At 46.0% G+C, this 23182-nt stretch overlaps 1 protein-coding gene across 3 annotated transcripts; it reads left to right on the top strand.

Annotated features, from left to right (window-relative positions):
* The first annotated feature begins 4786 nt into the window (after nt 1-4786).
* LOC134169288 (myeloperoxidase-like) lies at nt 4787-19582 on the top strand. 3 transcript variants are annotated; one of them, XM_062629715.1, is made up of 14 exons: nt 4787-5370; nt 6349-6426; nt 7007-7100; nt 8457-8632; nt 9177-9300; nt 11546-11675; nt 12065-12265; nt 12361-12676; nt 13596-13756; nt 14116-14368; nt 15977-16147; nt 16991-17228; nt 17817-18040; nt 19351-19582. In XM_062629715.1, exons 1-14 carry the CDS (start codon nt 5364-5366, stop codon nt 19389-19391), a joined length of 2214 nt encoding a protein of 737 aa, XP_062485699.1. In that variant the 5' UTR covers nt 4787-5363; the 3' UTR covers nt 19392-19582. The 3 variants fall into 3 exon arrangements, with proteins under 3 accessions (XP_062485699.1, XP_062485698.1, XP_062485701.1); XM_062629714.1 differs by having other exon boundaries at nt 7004-7100; XM_062629717.1 differs by lacking the exon at nt 4787-5370 and having other exon boundaries at nt 6205-6426.
* Nucleotides 19583-23182: the final 3600 nt, after the last annotated feature.

Genomic DNA, 23182 nt, shown 5'->3' with positions numbered 1-23182 from the left:
ACCTTGCACTGGAGGGCTCCTCAGCAGCACAGGGCTCTTGCCTTGCCTCACAGGATGGAGCAGGACCTGATTCCACCCTGGACATGGGTTCTGTCATCCTGGCCCCCACGCACGCCCAGCACAGGTACCACTGTTACTGCCAGCACTGGCCCTGCACAGAGCTAAGGTGATGTGGAGATCAGCATCCCAGCAGTGCTAGGAAAGGGAACCAGGCACCAGTCACAGCATCCGGGGTGGTGTCATGGGGGATGGGCATGGTGGGATGTCTATGTCCCGTCTTGTCTCCTTGCATCCAACAGGAAACTCATCCCAAGATGGCCATCCCCAACCTCCTTTTCCAGACTGGGAACATCCCAGCCTCCTCCACTCCCCTCTCCCCCCAGTAACTGTCTGTAAAAACAGGTGCAGACCTGGCTGATGGAGGCAGCCTGACACACAGAGCAGGCAATGTTTTGTCCTGTGGCTGTCAGGATGATGTTACAGACTGGTGTGGTTTTCACCAGGTTGCTCCCTGCATTTCAGATTTTGGAAGAGGGGATTTAGAGACAGGAAGAAAAGCTGACTGTCAAGAGGAAATCTTTGCTGAGCGAGGTCTGGTAGTGACCTTGGCCCCTCTTTGAAGCAGAAATACCCTGTTTGGAGGATGGTCTGGAAGCCTGTCCTTGGTTTGGTGCTGGAGCTGGTTCTGGGAACCCATCCTGAAATATCCCAAGCCCTCTCACTGTGTTCCTAGAGTTATGCCCAAAAGCTGTGCAAGTGCTTCACTATGTCACTGGCACCTCACACCTCTCCCACAGGGACTTACCTGCAGGGAGCTGTTTGGATGGAAACCTCCCAGTGTAGGAGCTGCTCTCCTGTGCTCAGCTCCCAGCCACAAGGAGGGTCTGTCTGCATCACCTCACTGCCTGGCCTTTGCCTTGCTGCGGTTTGGTTTCCCTCCTCCACTGGCCAGAGTGGACCAGAGTCCTGACACTGAGGTAGGCTTGGCACAGTCCCACAGGCATGGATGGTACCCAGGCGTGCGTGTCCACTGCTCAGATGCATTGATGTGTTGGAAAGCAGGTGCTCAGACCAGCTCCAACGCTGGACACATGAGATATTGGTATTCTGTTGCAGCCCTGCAGCTTTTGGGAAGAGACGATGACCTCCAGGTCTCATCCCTGGCAGGTCAGACCAGCTGCATCATGAGCTGTATAAGGATGCGGCCAAGACGGCGGTGGAGCCTGTGGGCGCTGTGCTGCTGTCCCTGACAAGCCAGGCAGAAGTGAAGCTCTGTTCCAGAAAATGGTTTGTTTGGGTTAAAGCTTGAACCACAAGCCGAAGGCCACGGTGTACTGCACATGGAGCACGGAAAGGGCCGGCTGCCAGCCCTTCCTTGCAGCAGGATTCCTGCAGCATAGTGTGGTCTGAGCGGAACCTCTGCACTGCTGCTTTCATCCTGGAGCCAGTGGCTTGGAAGTGCCCATGGGCTGCCTGTTGCAGTTGCCCCCCACTGGAGTTGGGTTCCGGGGGGCTTTGCAAAGGGAGGACCCAATGGACCTGCTGCTCAGGAGGGGCTGCAGATGGTGCCAGGCCCTGACCCTCAGGGGCAGCTGAGGTCTCCTTCTAGACCTGCCAACCCTATCTCCAGAGGAGCCATCTCCCACCCTCCAGTCTGAGCATGGGGTCACAGTCTGAAAGAAAAGTGGAAGGGATGGAAGAAGGGTTTTATTAAAAGATGGGTCAGGAAGATGTTTGGTTCATGAGGAAGAGCTGAAAATTTTGGAGGTATTTAGACTCATGGAGAGGAGATGGTGTTTGCTCTGTGGGAAGGGGAATAGTGAGAGTTATCTATAAGGAAGAGGTATGCTAGGTGCTGATCAGGACAAGAGTCATGTTTTAGCCTTCCAAGCTGAGTTTTTAGCCTTTCTAGCACTACCACTGTGCTAGAAAGCCAAAGACCTTCCACAGCTTTCCTGCCCTGGGAACTATACCTACTGTTTGGGACAGAGTTATGTCTGAACGCTCTGCCCTGCTGAGTCATTTTGAGCTGGCATAGTCCCAGTGACGATAGGGACTGCCAAGAGTGCTGCAAGCAGCAGGAGTTCCATAGATGGTCACCCATGGGTGTCTTTTCTGGGCAAAGGCATGAAGCAGTCTGTACTCACTGATGGCACTGCCCAGTCTGTTGGGCTCACTTATTTCTCCATGGTGGGCTATGAGGTACTCTCCATGGCTGAAGGAGGGCTGCGCTAAGAAGGCTTCATAGCCTTGGGTGTCGATGAGCGGTGAGCTTTTAAAGGACTTCAAAGACAGGTAATAATCTCACTCCTTGGCATCATGCAACTGGAGAAACTCCTAGTGTGAAGCTAGAAAGCCCTGTGTTGCCATCTCCCTAGCATCCCTTGCTGTGCAGAGTGTCACAAACACTGTCCCACTGAGAGAAGTTAGGAGTGAGCTAACCATGCCGTGGTCATAGGGCCCTCAGGCACATGCACAGCTACTGCAAGATGGGTATCAGCTCCAGGTGTGGAATAGAGGGCTTGTTCTCAGCAAACTTCACGAGTCCCCGGCTGGAGAGCTAGACTCTCCTGGTGAGCCAGTTCCCCTCCTCCAGAGGTGCTGGCTGATAGGGGTGGACTGGTTGAACCATGGGCAGAAGGGAAGTGCCCTATGTGGAAGAGATTCGGTGGGTGGCAGAGATACAGCAGGTGTGAGAGCTACAGCTCTACAGAATGATGAAGTAAAGAGGAAATAATCTCTTAGCCCGGAACTTCTCAGTTTTTCATGTGCTGACAACCCACATTGCTGCTCTGGCATTGGCCCCTCATGTATTCTGCAGATACCAGTAGCAAGCGTGTTTCCAGACCCTGGATGTACCTTTGAGTCTGTAAGTGCTATTCCAGAAAGCTGGACTAAGAGCTGTGCAGAGTGTTCACATCACCAGCTTTCCCCTGGGCATCATCTTCTGAAACTTCTCTTCTGTCCAAAGGCTGTATTTGGCCTTGAGCACAGAACAAGATGGCCTTCTTCATAAAGAGATAGTTAAAGTTGGAAGAACTGGTTTTATTAAATATCATCCCTGAGCTGCTGGGAATTTTTGCTTTTCTACTGCCCCTACAATGTCTGTACTTCTAAACTATTATTTCTTACTTTTTTTTTTCTGTTTTATCCTGCTCACTCCATCCCTTTACAAGCTCTGCCCTGCATCTGTTGGAGCAGAAGACACACTGTTCTGTAAGCCTGCAGTGGTTCTTTCATGCCACTGTGCCCCTGGCAAGGACAGGCTTGGCTTGCACAGGCTGTTGCCTCTCAGGATTATGTAAATAATCCACATTTTTACACATAGGAAAAATATGCCAGGAAGGAACTTTGTATATTTGAAGTTGTACCTAAAATAAGTCCTTAATCACTGTTAGACTTGAGATATTGTGGTTCACACCTGTATTTTACTAGCATCAACGTATCTGTGTCATGAAAATGAATGCTGAAGAAGCTTGTGGGAAAATCAAGCTGTGTCAAACAGGGAATGCTGCTTTTTACCATTAGGACAGGAGATAAGGAGCATAATAATCTATGCGTTGTTACAGGTACACTAGAGTTTACGTGTGAAGATCTGCAGCCTGAACAGTAATACCAAGAAGTAATGTTAGTAATACCAAGAGCCTGAAGGAGAAGAAATATGCAGCTTCTAAACACTCAAGACAAAGAGGAGATCTGATGGAGGAATCTGCTGCTTGGTTGGCAGCTATCATGTACACTTTGTTGAATGAACATCAGCCTTGGTGGGCAGGATACCTGGTTTCTCTTGAAGCTCCAAAGATTGCACAAGGATACCATAAACCCTAGCTAGAGGTGACGTAAGACAGCCTGCCTGTGCACGCGTGCAAGCCCTGTGTGCCGCACTTATACCCAGACACAAGCAACCGGTAGGATACATGTAATGTTAATGCAAAGTCTGCATGGCCACTGACTCCACTCTTGGGAGCAGCATTGGGCCACCCGTAAGTGGCAGCACAAGCCCTCAAGGGCAGGTGCCGTACCTGTACCAAGGGCAAACGGGGATTACCAGGCTGTCACTGAGACACTAAAGCAATTGCAATGATGTGTCACAAAGACAAAAGAAATAGCAAAACCACGCTTCAGTTACCTGGACTTCAGCTTAGGTACATTTTGTAGGCAGAAACCTGGATGGACAAGGTTGGGCACTTGCCAGGGTGAGCAGAGCCCCTCTGATACTAGGCTCAGCTTCTGCATTGGGGTTGGAATTTCTCCTGCAGGGAGAAGTATTGGCATTGTATTTTCAGCTTCTGAAAATGTGACCTTCACAAATGTTCGGGTTTTTTTCTTTCTTTTTTTTTTTTTTTTTGGTGACAAAATTGAAAACCAGACATGTTTGTTAGCAGTTTGCTTTCTCTTATTTTCTTTTTATTTATTTTGGCTTAATAAAAACTGTGCAAATATTTAAACAGTAGGAAGGATTGGCTGCCTAATTCTGTGAGATTTACATGGCTGGTTGCCAGTAAGAATTCAGCATTGTCTTTTGTGATCAGCCTGACTGATGTTCTAAGAACTGAATTATTTCCATTACCTTCCCATCTGTCCATTGAAGTGCAGCTCTTTTCCCTGCTGTATAACTGCGGGAATCCATGCTGAAGGGCTTGACTGGGCCAACGCATTGTTCCTTTCTAGACATTTCAGGATGTAATCTCCCACTTTGCACTTCAGACCCGTTCTTATTTGCACAGGTATAACTTTGTGATTGTCCATATTACTATGCATTGAATTTTACTGGAGACGGCTGTCTTGTTCGTTGTCCAGTCTTTCCATTCCACAATGATCAGCATTTGATTAAAATGCATTTCACTGATGATCTGACTATTTTTTAACTACACAAACCATCTCACTAAGCAGTTTTAAATTAAACACAACTTTGGTTCTCCTGGATCCACTATTTAGACATGCTGTATTTGGACCTTGGTATACTCCACAAATACATGTTGGCAAAATGACCCGTTTCTGGCTTCCCAAACCATCAGAGACATCAACCAATGGGGAAAAAGAAGCCAAATTCCACCATCATCTTTCACAATCATGAAATTAAGATGACCTCTTTGACTTGCAGAAAAGAAATATGTGCCTTTTTTTCTTTTTCCTTTTTTCTTGATTTGTCAAATTAAGTCAACATTTACTCAGAAGGAATGGAGAATTGTGCACCTTTATGTTTAATCCAGGAAAGCAAATCTTTCCTGCAGATATTTCCTCTTGGCTCAATCTGGTCATGGTTTCTCCCTTCTTGGCTCCACCCAGGTCAGATCAGGCTAATTTTTGCCCTGGTCCTATAAAGGACTGGCTTGCTCCCCAGTCCTTCCAGCTCTGCAGAGATGGCAGGTAAGATCAGTACTTTTTCATTTTATATATGTATTTGATCTGGTATTTCTGGTGCAGGTGTTGGTGCGTTCCATGGTGGAGCCCACGGAGATGAGGGCACAGTACAGTGTTAGGAGCTGGTGGTCCTTCATACTAACTTCCCTCCCCATATATGAAATACATTCATTCTGAGAAGCAAGAAAAAGCAACTTTTCTGCCTCATGGCGCAATACCTTGCAGTATAGAATTGCAAGGGAGAAGCATCCTTCAATCCCTGTGAATTTGATTGAAGAATTTCCACAGATTGTAAATGAAAGATAACCTGCCCCACATTGAGAATTTTGTTAGTCCTTCCAAATTTTGTATGTCTTTCCTGTCCTGAATGGTTAAAACATAGACTAAATTACTTAAAATATACCTAATTCTAATCTTTAAGCTGAAGATCTACTCTCAGGGAAGGCACTATGTCATTGTATAGAACACTGGTGTGGACAGATGACACACATTTCTAGCATTGATGTGAATAAGGAACAGACATATTTCAGGGAGCATCAAGAAGACTAATAGAGTTAGTCAAAGGCTGGAGGACTGGTGCTAGACAAATCAGCTTGCTTTGCTCAGTAACAAGACAGAGAAGGCACAGAAGGATGTCTGGGGTCTCTTCTCCTGAGAAACGCCACCAGGACACTGCCCTCTTCCAATGCACCTTCCCAGTAGTCTCCATCACTGAAGCCTGTGTTGTACTTGGCTGCCTCTTCCTTGGCAGTTACTCAGCCCAGTTTACCAAATGTCCCACAGCACAGCGATGTCCCTGTGTCCTGCCAGCATCCACAACTACAGCCCTGGCCAGCTAGAGTCCCACTTACAGACCTGGTCAGAGGGGTGCTGTGGTTTATTCCTGGATCCTGAAAGAAATATCCAAAACAAACCTGACAATCTCTTTTGATATCTCAGTGAAGCCATGTGCATTCAGAAGATTTATGTTGCATTTCTCTCTAGGCTTAGACCCAAGAATTACTCTCTTAGGATCCATCATCACACTCTGCTTAGTCGGGGCAACGGATTGCTCATTAAATAGTAAGTTTCTGTTTCTCCCTTGAATGCTATTGTGCTTGGAAGGGTGTGAGTCAAAACTCAGTCTGAGTTCCTAGTTAGATACAACTCCAATATAAATCTGAAATATCCTATAGACTGGTGCACTATCGATGAAGTCAATACCTAAGAAACTTGTCTAAGGAAATTGCTTATTTAACCAACAGGTCTTCCAAGCAAATGATCATCATTTTATGGCAGGGAAACTGGGTCAGGGGTCCTATATTTGTCTTCTATGCATTTCCCTACACACAGAAAAGAATAGCACCAAAATGAAGAGTGAAAAATGACTTCCTAAAAGCCTCACAAAGCCATCAGCGCCAATTCTGTGAAATGGATGAACTACTGCCTTATGGTCACTTCTTGTCCTGTGAATTTCAGGAACTCAGAATGAGATGAAACAGATGAGTAAAAGAAGCATTAATAAAGGTGTCCAGTGGGAACTGCATGTAAATGGAGTCATTGCACCTCAGCACCCAGCGGTGGGGTGGTACCTGTAGCTCCTGGTGTGAATAAAAAAGTATCCTCAATTTCTTCTATTTTTTTTTTTCTTTTTTGTAAGAAGAGGACTCCGAGGTGCTGTCAGACTCATCTCTTCTGAGCAGCATTAGTGAAGCCAGGCAGCTGGTAGACGCAGCGTATTTACATGCCCGGAAGAGGTGAGTTCTTTTTTGCATGAGGGCCCCAACATTATAAGGAAATAAGAGAAAATATATGCTTGTGTCTTCTGTTATCCAATGTATTATGGTGAGGGTCCCCAACTCAAGAAGGATGTGGAGCTGTCAGAGCAAGTCGAGAGGAGGCCATGGAGATGCTGCAAGGGCTGGAGCAGCTCTGCTCTGGAGCCAGGCTGAGCGAGCTGGGCTGGGTCAGCCTGGACAAGAGAAGGCTCCTCAAAGGGAGACCTTAGAGCAGCTCCAGTGCCTAAAGGGGCTGCAGGAAACCTGGAGAGGGGCCTGGGACAAGGGCCTGTAGGGACAGGCCAAGGGGAATGGCTTTAACCTGCCAGAGGGGAGACTGAGATGAGCTCTTAGGCAGAAGCTCTTCCTTGTGAGGGTGCTGAGGCGCTGGCACAGGGTGCCCAGAGAAGCTGTGGCTGCCCCATAGAATGGTTAGGTTTGGATAGAACCTTAAGATCATAAATGCCTCTTACATGGCTTGGAGCAACCTGCTCTAGTGGAAGGTGTCCTTGTGCATGGCAGGGCATTGGAACTGGATGAGCTTTAAGATCCCCCAAATATTCCATGATTTATTATGGAGACACCTTTTTTCTCTGGCTCTCCCTGTAATAGCTGGAGAGGTCCTTTTGCCCAGTTTGGCTGGATTCTGGTGTCCCATCTCAGTCCCAGGGCCACATTTCATCACCCGCAGCTACCCACACCTCCTCACCTACACTGTCACAGATGCCTCTCAGTAGTTCACAGTGGTATGGGCTGAGTCTTCTTCTGACTGCTGAAGTTCTGCCCCTCTCTGGAAGGGCCATAGTTGTGCAGATCAGTACCCTGTCACAAATACATCTCAGTGGAAGTCAAACCCCAGGTATCCCCTTGTATGTTGTACCAAAGGCTGGTCCCAAGCCTCTGGGGAGCAGTCTCTTTCCACCCATCCTAGGGAAGGTTTTTCACACTGCAAGAAAGGCCCATGGGATAGGGAAGGGATGAAACAGGACTGAGGTTATCTCTCTTTTCACAGACTATACATTGTGACGTAGTAAATGTAAAATTTTATCCAGTCACCGAATAACTCAGTTTTCCACTGATCTAGCTTTTCACATGATATAACAAAATTTACTGTGACAAGGATGTAATCTAAACTTAGAGTAGATGATCACAATGATTCATTTGCCAGAATGTGTCTGAGATGATGTGCAAAGCTGATGAGCAACCAGCTTGTCCTGGGTGAGCAGGACCTGCCTGGTACCCAGCAGTGCTGTCACATCTAAGTACTCCCACCCTAGCCTGACAGAGGAGGTCTGATTTCAGATAAGGTTTTTCATGGGACTCTTTTACGTCCAGCTTAAAGAGAAAACTAGAGGAAAAAGTTGCCAACCCAATGGATTTCCTGAAGCATTTAAAGGACCCAGTAGGAAGAACCAGATCTGCAGTCCGTGCTGCTGATTACTTGGAAACCACTTTGAAACTCCTCAAAATAAAGCTGCATCTCTCTGGGAAACTGGGATTCAACATTACAGGTAATGTGGTTTAGACCTGAATGTCTTAGAAACAACTAAGAGCTGAAAATCTGCCAAATCAGGAATATCAAACAGAAGCTCTGCCCTGGCTCAGGGGCACAACAGCCCTGGGAGAAGACCAACCACCTGTTTTATTCACCATCTTTAGCAGTGCCTGTCTCATACCTTTGATGATAAAACCAGCCTAACAATAAGCATGATAAACCTGGGGCATGCTGAGTACCAGGAAACTCTGGCCGCTGAAAACAGTAGCCCTTTATCCGCCCTGTGTGCTCATAATTTTGTTCCCAGTCTAGGGTAAAACATTGCTGGTGGTGATATGGTCCCCATATTCCGGTGGGAAGTTGTTGCATGCCAACCCATTTTCCCTAACCCACCAGTTGAGAGCTGATTCACTCAAGGGTTTAAGCACCAAATTAACAATTCAAATCCAGCTGATATATATCCACAGCCCTGATTCAGTACACCCAAATGTTGACCTAGAATACCAAGAATCTAAAATAAAAGTAAGAGCAGGTGTTATTTTGCGTGGTTTCTCTTGCAGACCTACTAGACAGAAAACATAAGGAAGTGATTTCCAAAGAAACTGGCTGTGACTATCAGATTCGTTCCATTAAATGCCCCAAAAATGATGTTTACCGGACCATCACTGGGGAGTGCAACAACAGGTAGGATTTGCGTGTGGGCAAAGGGAGTCTTGAGTCTGTACTTTGGCCCAGGATATGCGGCTTAAGGTCATTTGTGAAAGTACCTTTCAACAGGCCAATAGTAGTGAAATGCTCATTTTAGTGGTGCCTATAACGGATCATAGAATCACAGAATAGTTAGGGCTGGAAAGGACCTTAAGAGACAGGGACACCTCACCCTAGACCATTGTCACCCAAGGCTCTGCCCAACCTGGCCTTGAACACTGCCAGGGATGGAGCATTTACCACTTCTTTGGGCACCCTGTGCCAGTGCCTCACCACCCTCACAGTAAAGAACTTCTTCCTTTAACCTGAACTTCCACTGTTTTAGTTTGAACCCATCACCCCTTGTCCTACTGCTACAGTCCCTGATGAGGAGTTCCTCTCCAGCATTCTTATAGGCCCCCAGATACTTAATTTCTACTTATGGCTGGCAGAATAAAAAGATGGAATTTCTTGAAAATTTCAGATTTGAGCCCGTTGTCCTCCATGTACCTCTTTGGGTGAAGGAAGTGACTTCCTGGGGCAGGGGGAGGTGAAAAGTTGAGAAAAGCAGATTTTGGAGCTATGACAGCCAGCCTCTTGCTCAGAGTGAGGCTCCAGGAAATCACCCATCCACTCTTCTGTAGCATAATACTAATTTCTCCAGGCTGGTTCACATGAAAATATTCTTCTATCAGTATGTCTGTGTGGCCACTGTTGTGGAGGGGAAGTAAATAAGACTTAAATTCTTGCCTCTTCTAGCTTCATGTATTGTGTATCCTTAGTCTGAATAAATGAGTTCTTCAGCTGTTTGCACATAGCCTCCCCCTGGTCCAAACTTGGGATCATACATCTATTTCCATGTTAACTTTATTTTTTTAACCAGAAGATGGCAAAATTTCCAGTTTAATACTTTGAAGTCAAGGTTTGTTGTCCTGTCACAGATTTGCTGCCTGGTATGCTAACTCCAGCCACCCAGTCTGCGGGACTTGCATCTGATGTGCACCTGATGTGAAACAGATGTGCTAGATATGAGGACACAGGCCAACTCTGCATCACACTAGCAGGGAGCTTACAGTCATGGTACTAGTGTTACAGTCTGTCTGCATGTTCACCCACAGACCCCAGGGCCTTCAGCTCCCCAAGGATACCAGTGTTCATAGATTCATGGAATCATCCAGGTTGGAAAGGACCTTTCAGATGATCAAGTCCAACCATCCCCCAGCACTGCCAAGTTCACCACTAAACCGTGTCACTAAGGCCTCATCTACATGGTTTGTGAACACCTCCAGGGATGGTGAATCCAGCACTGCCTGACCACCCTCTAGGGAAGAAATTGTTCCTAATATCTAGTCTAAACCTCCCCACGCTGAATTTTAGGCTCAGGATAGGGGGTTGTCCTTGGCCTTGCTAATCTAGTGGGCTGCAGGGAGACTCCGTGCTATGTTAACATTTTTCCAAGATCTTGCTCAGCTTGAGGCACACACCATGAAACAGTGCTCAAGTATCTTGCAAAACTCTGCCTGCAGGGACAGTAACAGCAACCCAAACAAGAGCCATGGTGGAACTGGGTCCTTAATTAAGGGAATTGCTTCAGCTGTGGTGTGGCAGTTGTTCTAGGGCATGCTCTGATTTCCCAGCACACTGCTGTAAATTCTGGGTATTCCACTCCTTTTTTCAGTATAGGCAGGTATTACAAGATTTTGTGGATTTAAGAGCTTAAAACACCAGCTGATATTCAGTAACTGGTTTCCTCCAAATAACCTGTGTTTCTGTGTCCTTAGGGCCTCAGATCAATGAGCATTAGTGTTCTTCTGAACAAGTGTTGCTGAGTTTACTGATTCAAATTCTTCCGAGCAGTGTGAGACAATAGAACAAGTGGCCACAGATGCAGATTGCAGTTTGAGAGGTTCTATGTTGGATGTGGGGAAAAACTTCCTGAAGGGCAGCTGTGGCACAAGTCCCCCCAGGTGAAGGATCTTCATCAATAACTTCCCAGCTGGGCAAAAGCACGGCCACCCTGATCACTGGCGATGGCCTTGATTCTGTGTGGAGCAGCAGTGGAGACGGAGATATAAATGCCAAATAAAATTAATACAATGACATGGGAAAACTTTTCTTAATGTCCAAAATTCTCTGTTGCCAGAGTAATCAAACATGGATTAAAGTGCTGCAAAATGTTAGTCTCTACAAGTAACAAGCCTGTTCATTACTGGCATTTGCTTTTCCTCTTGTGATGCTGCAGAAAGCATTCTCATCTGGGGTCCTCGAACCGCGCGTTTGCTCGCTGGCTCCCAGCAGTGTATGAGGATGGAGTGTCTGTTCCCAGAGGAGCAAGTGAAGGAAAGCTCTATAACGGATTTCCACTCCCACTGGTGAGAACTGTTATTCTTGTCCAGGTAACAGCAGCGGACACTGCATCTATCAGAAATGAAACAGTGGCAAGGTCTTGGTCCTCTCCTCTGACCTCATTCATGGAATGCTCAAGGTTCTGCTCAAGGTTTAGGTTTTTGCACAGCCCGCAGCGGGAAGCGGTGCCACCAGGGCACGATTTGACATCGCACCACGGAGGGGTGGCCGGGCCCAGCCGCCGGGACAAGGGGGGGACAGCACCGGGGCTGTGCCTGCCGCTGGCTGGGGTGCACAGAGCAGCAGGAATCCCTGGCACCACGGCCGTGGGTGCCCATCGCTCACCCACTGGGAGCCAGCACCCAGAACGCGTGGCACTGGGGCAGTCACATGGGTTCATTTTGATTTTCTGCAGGTTCGAAAAGTGTCAAATGTTATTGCTCACACAGCCAACGAGAACATCACTCAGGATCAAGAGCTCTCTCTTGTCTTCATGCACTGGGGCCAGTGGGTGAACCATGACATAGACTTAGCCCCTTCCAGTGGTGCAGGAGTGAGCCCAGAGCTTCACTGTGAGACTGACTGTACCTTCAAGTCTCCTTGCTTCCCGATTAAGGTACCCTGACTTTCGTTCCATCCCACGCTATCCTAAGACAGTAAAAACAAAACCTCATGACTTTCTGAGACATCACTTATGTTTGTTTGCTCTAGTTTCCCCCCGATGACCCCCGAATGCCAAGCTCACACTCCTGCATGCCGTTCGTTCAGTCAGCATCCGTGTGCAACCCCAGGACGTTTACTCGTGAGCAGATCAACGCTGTCAGTTCGTTCATCGATGCCAGCACAGTGTATGGCAGCGAGGACTCTGTGGCAAAGAGCATCAGAAATCAGACAAACCAGCTTGGTTTGTTGGCTGTGAACCAGAATTTTACTGATGCAGGGCTGGAATTTCTGCCCTTTGAGAATAAAACACAAAGTGTTTGTGTTCTCACCAATGAGAGTATGAACATCCCCTGTTTTAAAGCAGGTAAGGTGCATCTGTGGAGTAGTTTTCAGTGGTCCAAAAAGTCAAACAGGATCATGACAGTCAGGTGTCTGATGCCACTTTGTATTTGTATGAGGCACTGCAAGACATGATTGTGTAAAGTGAAAGGCGACGCCCCAAATTAAAAAATAATAATAATTGAGCAATAACTGTTTAATTAAACATGAAAATTATTTTGCTTTCATTTCCCCAAAGAGTTACAGCAAATCATCCTCCCTTTAAAATGTCTTTTCAAAGGCAGAACTTTTCAATAGAATAAGCACCAGTGTTTAAAACTTCTCAGTTACTTTTTTCCATTCTTACCTAGAATTCACCATTTAGTTTTCACCTCATTAAACACTCTGGTCATTTCAGTTAAGTCTCTCTGGTACCACCTTCTGAATGTTTCATATTTCAAATATCCCAACCTACATCAGAAGAGAAGTCGAGAAGTTTGACTAAAATTGAAACAAACTGATGACTCAAAACATAGAACTTATTAGAATGGGAAAGTCCATCATAGCCACACAACAAAAAAAATATGTAAGTGAGAAACTTGCAAAGTGAATCCTAAGAATATATACACAGCACTGGTATAAATGGTTTTATCTTTGAGGTATGAAAGGAAGGCAGATATGAGATATTTCGCAAAATGAGACAGTTACAAGTGCTTAATGACCATGTGCAATGTAGTTTAAATTGTGCAAAGCCTCTTCTCAAAGGGTTTTGGCTACATGGCTTAAACAGAGAATGTTTTGTCTGTGCTGGAAAGAAATATCTGGCATGAATGGTGACTGATGGGAAGCTTAACCATGATCATACGGCCAGTAACGCTATCAGTTGTTACTCATCTGTCCAAACAAAAATCTGCTGCTGAAATCAAAAGCAGTGCACAAAATTCCTAACATATTTTCATTTATAGGTGACAAACGGGTAACTGAAAACCTGGGACTTTCTGCACTGCACACTGTCTTCCTACGAGAACACAATCGCCTGGTTACAGAGCTGAGGAAATTAAATCCTCACTGGGATGGAGAAAAGCTTTACCAAGAGAGTCGAAAAATTGTAATCGCCATAAACCAGGTAGTGATGATCACTGCTCGCTGTTCATCATCCTCATGCTTAGGAAGGGTTTTTCCTCCAGAAAAAGAACCATGCTTTGGAAATATAGTGGAGTTATTTGAAAACTGTGAATAAGTATAGTCCATATGAGACAGCATGGTTATCCAGAGCTTTTTTATCATTATTTAGCAATTTATCAATTATTTATTGTATTGAAGAGTTTTAATATAGTATGCCAAACTCATGCCATCGATACAGCTCTTTTTTCTGAAGATCTTACTAAACTCTGGTACTGGACAGACTCCATGTTCATACTCTGCAGTTTGATGGCATTTGTGCTGTAGCTGCTGGAAACTTGATCTCCTTTTGTGCTTTTTCAGATAATAACATACAGAGATTACCTCCGACTTCTGCTTGGGGAGGAGACCAGCAAGTGGATCCCTTCGTACAGTGGCTACAATGAGAATGTGGATCCTACAGTCTCAAATGTTTTTTCTCTGGCTTTCCGATTCGGTCATACATCAGTACAGCCTTTTGTATCCCGTTTGGATGACAGTTTTCAGCCTCTGGGTTCATCCTCCCGTGTTCCTCTTCATTTGACCTTTTGTGCTACATGGAGAGTTATAATGGAAGGTAAGAACACGAGACAGCCAGCAGTCCTGCTCTGGCCCTGCAGCAGACACTCACGTGGAGGTCAGCTGGTAAAATACATGAGCCCAGACACATAAGCCAAAACCTGCTTTAGCTCCCACTTATTTAACTGGCCTCACACAACTTACAGCGCCATTCAGCTTGGAAGGTGCTCATGACACGTCTGCCCAGGGGCTGCAGACAAATGGGTGATCTGCTAACGTGGGGCAGCAGGACAGCCCTGCAGATTTGTCACCAAACGCAACCTAACACTGGTTCTGCATTGTACCCAGGAAAAAAGAGCCCTGCCAAAAATTACATGCTGTTATACTCCAAACACTGAACACTATCAAGCACCAGCTCCTGCAGAAGCAGGCGCACTGGGGCAGGATTTTGCATCAGAACATACAGTTTTGTAGCTTCTTTTGTACAGTTTTTCAGTGCTGTGTCCCTCTGTTCATTGCCCAATAATTACATTCATATCTGAACATGTCAGTAAACAACCAGAATACATAACAGATTAAACCTCCTTCTCAGGTGGCAGAACATCTCTCAGCTCAGCAAGACCTGGCAGTGTGAGCATTGCTCACAGTCACTCAAACGGTGCAACTGCTCATGCTCTTCCAGGAAGCATGAAAGTCACTGTACCAAATGTCAGTCAAAGTTTAGGTCAGTCTAAACTGTTACATCCTCTAGTCTAAACTATTATGTATGTATTTAGTAAGCATTGCCAGAGAGTGAAGCATCCAGTTTAACTGAGCCAAGACAGAACAATTGTTTCCTGGTGGTAGCCATCTCTCTTCAGGACTCTAAAGGGAGTTGTGGGACCCTGCTTTTACACAGTTGGTATCTGCAGACACGAATCTTTCCAAGGAAGACAAATGTCTCTTCCAAAATGAGTTATCTAACTAATTATGGAAAACATACCAAAATACACATGTGCAGTCAATTTTCCTGTGTTTTACTGATACTGCCTCCTTAAGGGCTATGAAAGACATAGACAAACAGACATGGATTGATTCCATCATTGCATGTAATGTTTTAATAAATATTTGTCAACTAATAGCTAATTATAAACAAAATCAATTGCAAAAACTAAACCTTGAACAGAACCTTGGACATTCCATGAATGCCCCATCCCCGGCAGTGTTCAAGGCCAGGTTGGACAGGGCTTGGAGCAAGCTGCTCTAGGGGAAGGTGTCCCTGCCCATGGCAAGGGTTGGAACTGGATGAGCTTTAAGGTCCCTACTAACCTGAAACATTCTATGATTCTGTGATCAGTACATGATGGGTACTGGCAGGCTATGGAGTAGTTCTGCAGAAAGGGATTTCGAGTTCCTGGTGGACAACAAGTGAGTTTAGGGCTATGGGAGGGAATGATGAGGGATGAGGAGGGGTGGGGAATCTAGTTACTAAAGTGGGGCCTCACCTACTGGCATATGCAGATATGTACATATGCACTAACATATGTTGAGATGGAAATATGGAGTTAAGTAAACTCCACACAGCCCAGAGTAGAGAAGATATCTAATGCAGCACTATTATTTCAGCTATAAAATGGGACCATCAACACTGCAACTTGGTACTTCTCTTGATTTGCAATGAATGCAGGTGGCATCGACCCACTGGTAAGAGGCATGGTAGCTGATCATGCAAAACTGATGAACCAGAATCAACTGCTCATTGAGGAGCTCCAGAACCACCTTTTTGAGCAGACAGAGATAATGGGTCTGGATCTCGCAGCCCTGAACATGCAACGGGGAAGAGACCATGGCCTTCCAGGTAAGGAGACACAAGTCCACATTTTTTGTGAACAATACTCTTTTTGCTTTTGCTGCTTATAGTAATTCTAATATACTAAGCTTTTTCTATACCAATGAGAAGAAACAGTATCCTGATTTGAGGGAAAAGGATGGATAAACAATTCAGCTCAGGGAGCGAAAGGTCTCTGTATTATAAAGATGTTTTTAATGAGGGATTTAAGAAAAGGACAAAAGGCTTGTAAAGCAAAGATGATAGTTGGGATAATGTAATAAGGAGGGGTAGAAACAGTGGTGTGCTGCAAAGAGAGAACATGCATGTATAGAAGGTACAGACAGAAGCAGCCAAGCTCAGGTTTCAAGTGGGCTAGGCAGACCATCTGTGCTTTGTTCTTCAGCCACCAATGATTATTTTGTGTCTTCAGACAATCTGGAGCTCTGAGCAGAAGTGACTTGAGCCCACAGGTCTGATTGCTCCCATGCATTGTAGAATGGGTGCTCTTGGGTTAAGCACAGCCAAATGTTCTTTCTTAGGACCTCAGCCCTAGAAGTTTTGCCTCCCAAAAATGCAAGGGCTGGTGCATTCACTCTGAGCACTAGGTACCTCTAACCGACAGGATGCAATGAACCTACAGACACATGCAAAGACAACCCAAATTGTCAGTTTAGTGTGTGTGTACAAACTGCCCATTTGGAAACAGGGCATTTGTTGTGACTGTCTAGACAATCATGTCTTCCAGCTCCTTTAATGCCATGAGAAGAAGCAGACATTGTTTATGGGCCAAAGGGTCTGTTTAGATTCTGAGCCTAGGTGGATGATGGGGAGACATAGGTCCTGGTGTTTCTGCTGTTCCTGCTTTTGCAGGTTACAATGCCTGGAGGCGCTTCTGTGGGCTCTCCCAGCCTCAAAACATAGATGAATTCTCTGAGGTGCTGGGCAATTCCAAACTGGCCAAAAAGTTCCTGGACTTGTATGGGACACCGGACAATATTGACCTCTGGATTGGGGCAATCGTAGAGCCCCTTGTTCCGCAAGGCAGAGTTGGACCTCTCCTGGCCTGCATCCTTGGTACCCAGTTCAGGAACCTGCGTGATGGGGACCGGTAGGTAGCTCTGAGAGCAAACCTTCCCCATGGCACTTACTATGAAAACAAATGCTGACATTTTGTGCAACACACTCATCCTGCTGTCTCCAAGATGTCAGTGAGTGCTCCCAGCAAGGCTCACACCTAGATTTTAGCCTGTTTGCCGAAGGACTCTTTTGCAGCCCATTCTTACGGACTCGTGGCTGAGGAGCACCAGCTCCTGGCCATGGGTAATCTGCTGTAGTCTCTGCCTGAGGTGACATTTGCTCTCAGGGCACAAAAGGGGAGGCTCAGTCACTGCACCCCAGCAGCCTGGTAATGCTGCCTGGGAGAGGCAGGCTCTCTGCAATGGCAGATGAGTGGCAGAATCCAGATCTGATGATTCAGGAGACACCTCTTTCCAAAGGGGTGTCTGCTGCCTGAAGGTTGGATCCAAGCAAAGACTCACATACAATCATAAAATAGTTTGGGTTTGAAAGGACCTTTAAAGGTCATCTAGTCTAACCCCCCTGCAATGAGCACCATGGTCAGATTGCGTCTTGCCAAGTAACCAGCACTAAATGCCTTCAAGAAGACTATAAACTGCTTCTGAAAATGTTGTTACAGATTCTGGTGGGAGAACCCAGGAGTTTTCACTCTGCAGCAGTTGCATGCACTGAGAAATATCTCGCTGTCAACAGTGATCTGTGACAACACTCATATCAAAAAGATACCCAGGGATGTGTTCAAGATCAACAGTTATCCTGAGAACTTCACTGACTGCCACAAGACTGACAAACTCGACCTCTCACCCTGGAAAGATGATGATGAGCCTGAGAGTAGCACAAAAGGTATGGAGTTTTCTCAGGTCTGCCAGTAACAATAAATGCTCTACAAGGTCAAACTCTTCCATGCCCAAAGAAATAGAAGAATTAAGGTCATCACAGTGGCTCTGCCCCCTCCCAGAGTCCTTGAGCATCCATTCAGCCACACTCAGACACCACTGGAGACAGAGGTGCTGTTAGCCTAGTCTACTTGCAATCCATTGCCTTCAATATCCCTTACTAGTCTCCCTCTTCCTCTTCAATTAGATGGGAAATCCCTGAAAATCCAGTCTGTACTGGTCCTTCTCTAAACACCTTATTCCAGGACAACTGTAGTCTTACTTCACAGGAAGGGTTTCCTTGAAGAAATCAATTAGAATTAGCCAACCTGCTCCAAATTCTTGCTCAGCTGCTCCAAGGCCCTTCCCTCCCCTTTAAAGCATTTTAAGGTCTATCTGGAGTTGTTTTTAGACTGTATGGCCTGACACACCATAGTTTAAAACACACATAGTCAGAAATAATGGTGTGCCACATCCTGAAAGATAGTAAAAAAGTGTCTTCATATGAGAGATGTGGACACCAGCTGTGTCCTCCTATTGATATGTCTTTGGCATGGGTTCTCCTAGTTGAAAATAATGTAGGGAGAGCAAAGACTTGCTGAAGACAGCTATGACCTAAGCAGAATGGACTGGATTGGATTTTCCCTTTTGGTAAGCCATTTATAGCTGAGCACAATACCTGGGGATCACCTACTCTGTCCTTCTGCAAGACACAGACCACAAAGTATCTCCATGCAGTTCCTGTACTGAGTTTGATTAACTGTGTTTGAGAGAGATGCCGTTAAAGAAAGACATTTGGACTTAATATAAAGACTAAATTATGGTGATTGCACCCCTTCTTTAGGAACCAAATCCAGATGATGCTCGCCTTCCCTCCAAACAATAGAGGTTTCCTGATTTCTATTATTAACTTGGTCTTACAGTCACTAAAATTTGCTGAGCTGCTTCCTGTGCCTCTTTTATCACCAGGCTGGGAGGAAGCTGAACTGCATTTGCTTAACCCAGAGAGAGTGAAATTCCAGGGTGTTAAAAAGCAGCTACTAAAAGTTTAACCTTTTCAAGCAGCAAGGAATTGCTGCAAAACCCCTCAACCAAAGGCAGTCTGATATTAGGTCACCAGAGGTACCTTTTGACAAGTCTGGAAGGGGTCAGCTGGTATTCAGTCACCCATTCACCAGTGACTGGTTTTAGCTATGGAGTCAAATAAGAATGTGGGAGAAATATTATGTCTGAGGAAGACTTTGTGCCTCTCAGTAGCTTTTTCTGCTTCATTGACAGTTTCTAACCCTGCTCATCAGTCCAGCAGCGGAAACTCCTGATGGTGCCATGGAGCTGCTCTTGGGAAACTGCTGCCTGTACGTCATGCTCAGCTGACTGCTCTCAACTGAACCTTGGCACATGATTTCCCAGAGAGGAGCTCAAGACTATGTCTACTGTTCTATTTGCTGTACTGTGATTTTATTCTCATTTATTTGTAACACCTTCCAGCAATGTAAGTCTTCACATGGAAGGGTGATGACATTTTGTCTGTGGCACTAAAAAAAGATTCAGAGGTGTGCAAGGCTTGGTTGGGTGCTGGATGCTTTATGACTCTCTAAAGGCACAGACAAGACAAATCTTTCACTTTTCATCCCAAATGGGTGTTAAATCTGGAAGTTATCGTGCTTGCATTTCAAATTAAAATTCATTATCCTTTATAACTGCTCAGAAATTAGCAAGTTCACATAATCTTTAGCAAAACTTTCCTTATCTCCTTCTAGACTTGCACAAGAGCATAAACTAGGCTGTTTCTAATTAGCAGTGGAATGTCAGTCTTTGAAGACACTGGAGAATGGCAGCTGCATCTTGAAGTCTAGGGACATCTTTCATTTAAATCCTATAGTGAAGATGGGTGTGTTGGGCAGCAATAAAATACATCGTATGCACTCATCTACATTTGGCATCAATTCTGGTACATCAAGTGAGTGTCCAAAACATGATTCACAGCTAAACGTATCAGCACAAAAAAGCAAATCATAAGCTGTCTGGTATGGAAATCACAAGCATTAGCTAAAAATTAATCATCTGGCAGGGGTTATCACTCCCAAGACCCCATTAAGTCAATAAATACCAAGCACGTAAAAATCATATTAAGTTTCTGTCTCCCCTTGGCACAACTGGGAAGGAAGGAAGGGACTGGGAGACAGAAGGTGGCAGCCTAACGTAGAGTCATGAGTAAAGCTTGTGGGTGGAGTAGGAGCCTCTCTGGTGAGGGCTCATGAAGCAGTTGCTTGGTAAAATCCCATGGCTACAGGATCAGCATCAGTGCTTTGCCATGGGGGGTATGCTGGCGAGTCATGCCCATCTCAGCCAGTGCCCCGTGCTGCCCACCCATGGCCTGGGATCCCACAGGACACCCGCTGGGCTGCCAGGGCCCTGACAGGGCAACAAGGCTTGGAACTGTGCTGCTCCATGGGCCCCTAGCACGTGGGGAACGGGGGAAGGCTACAGTGACCCTGCGTAGAGAAAGGACAGACATTATCCTCTGACACATAGAAGACAGGACAAAACCAGGCAGGAACCAGAAACCAGGAGCTGCAGCTCTCAGAGAGTATTTGAGTTGAAAAATATATTGGTTGTTATCATGGGGTTGTCATCATGGGATTGTCAAGGCATGGCAAGGACGTGAAACAGCACATTTCGCTGTTTGTTTGCCTCTGGTTTCTGAGTCTCCAGCTACGCTCCCCTCACACTTTCAAGATCTGCCCAACCACTGAACACAAATCTTGGTTTGCTTAAAAGGAAGGCTAAGAAAAACAAAGAAATCAGCGAGCCCTGCAGACACATGTAAGATCTTTAATTCCAAAGTTGTCTTGGTTTTCCTCTCTTGTGACAGAGCTACCTCCCAAGTCCTCACTGCAGAAAGAGGTAGGAGACAGTGCCTTGTCCTGACTGTGTTTCCTGGGTAATGTGTCAGCCCTCCAACACCAAGACAGCCATTTCCCCAGGCAGGATGGTCACACACGTGGAATAAATGCCTCCACCTTGTTGGTTTTGAATACAAAATGTTGATTATAAGCACACAGTGATGATAACAAGGGTCCAGCTCTGCCTGGGTCCAGCTGGAGAGAAGTTCTCAGGGTTACAATTACAAAGAAATGTCCTGCTAACCACCATGTGTCTGCCCGTGCAGGTGGCACAGTTCTCTGGAAGGAACATGGTAAAGGTTTCACCACCTCCATTTAAAAGCTTTCCTTCCCCTAGCGATGTTTTTCCTGTCTCTGATACCTTGGGCTTGCAATCCATGGTTGTCTCTGCTGCCAGACCTTCTTGCGGTTGCCATGCCTTCCCCAACAGCTACTACACATACAGCAGGAGCTGGAATATAGGATCGCTAATGGGAAGACCTGCTCGTCATTCCTGATATCCCCTGAAATCGTGGAGTCACAGACCTGCTCGGTGAGCTTGGGAACATCAGAGGGGCCCAGGCCGAGGGTCTTCACTGCTGGCAGGATCTGGATGATGCTTTTTCCTGGGAGAGCGAGTTTGGAGGATCAGAGAGGAGGAAGAAAATACATGAGTAGTTTCTATATGTAATATAGAAGAAAAAGAGAATATATAGCAGAGGGACTGGTGCAAAACAAGGAACAGGACAGAAATGAAGGGTAAAGCCCTGTTTCACACACCAGCAATGGTGTAGCAACGCGGTAATGTCATGTCCCACATGCACACACCAAAAACCCAAATTAGGCTTTTCCCATCTGCAGAGACTGTGAAAATCGTAAATATAGGAAGAGGTGAATCTCTCCCCGTATACATCCAAAGCAATGATTTGTATGTAATAAGTTTTCACAGTGGGAAGACCTCAAGTTCTGTCTAGATCACAGCAAAGTGAATGAAATGTTTGCAAGAAAACATATCCAAACTGCCCATGCTCTGATCTATGTGTGCCAAACTCAGCAGAGTCCCTCCTTCCAGAAACACACTTTGGGATGAGAGGAATTGTGCCCGGGACTCCCTGTTTGGCCAAGGTGTGTCATGCTCCTCTTGGGAAGCTGCAAACAGAATATACCGGGAAGCTGTCATCGTGCTCTTTTGCTCTTGCACCCAGTGACCCTTGTTCTCGCCAGCAGAGACAAGATGCTGCCTGCACTGACACCCACCTGAGGACCTGGGGAGTGTCTGAGGCATTTTCTAGCTTTGTTGCATTCCTTTACATGTGTGCTAGGAAATGGGATCCAGGAGTGCTGCCAGCAGAACCATGCAAGGGAGGCAAAACAGAAGTGCAGAGAAGAGCTTCACAAAAGAGCAGCGCATGCTCCCTGCAGGTACCTCTTATATTCAAAGCTGGGCCTGGTAGCTCAGCAGCTGGTCCTGCAGGAGAAGCTGAGCGCTGAAAATGCAGGTCTGTTGGAGCACAGCAAACTTCCAGGAAGCTCCAGGCTTGCTCTGTCCATGACAGTGTGCACACACTGGCCACATAGTTGGGCTTTCCCAAAGCTCACCAGCACGCTCAGAGCCACAGTGGACGTGGTGAGCTGTCCTGACCTGAGGACCAGACTGCAGAAGCCTTGGCCATGTATGCACACCTTCAGAAACAGCCCTGGCAAAACTTAGGGTGGGAAAAGTGGGAAGGTACAGGAAAAGCTGAATGTGGTTCTTTCTTCTGCAGTGAAGGTCCTATCTGTTTAACAGCAATTTGGAAGAGCGCTTAGAGGTCAGCTAACCACAAACTCCCAGGGTGAGGTTATTACAAACACAAATGTATATCCAACTGCAAACAGTCTTTCCTCAAAAGCTCAAGGAGGTTGTGTAATCTCCTTCCTTGGAGTTACTCCAAACTGCAGCACACATCTTTGCTGTGAGCAGAATGTCTTTTTAGACAGAATTCAGAGAAAAAGGTCCAGCACATGCTGCCTGGATGACACCGTTACCAAACAACTCAAGGCGAGAGAATGAGAACTTGCTTTATCAGAGAAAGAATTAGGAAACTTTTTAATCTTCCTCTCCCGTAATCACCTTCATAGGTTGTCTAACATCAAGGAGTACAGTAGCCCTGGGGATGGGCTGAGACCCAAAGCCTGGGAGCTAAACACCTACTCACACTAGGAATACATGTCAGTGCCACTGA

The sequence above is a fragment of the Pezoporus occidentalis genome, unplaced genomic scaffold, assembly GCF_034315485.1.
Source record: "Pezoporus occidentalis ecotype Australia unplaced genomic scaffold, CSIRO_AGI_Poc_V1 ctg340, whole genome shotgun sequence".
NCBI lineage: Eukaryota > Metazoa > Chordata > Aves > Psittaciformes > Psittacidae > Pezoporus > Pezoporus occidentalis.
The sequence above is the reverse complement of the archived record's forward strand: the minus strand, read 5'-3'. Positions and strand labels throughout refer to the sequence as shown.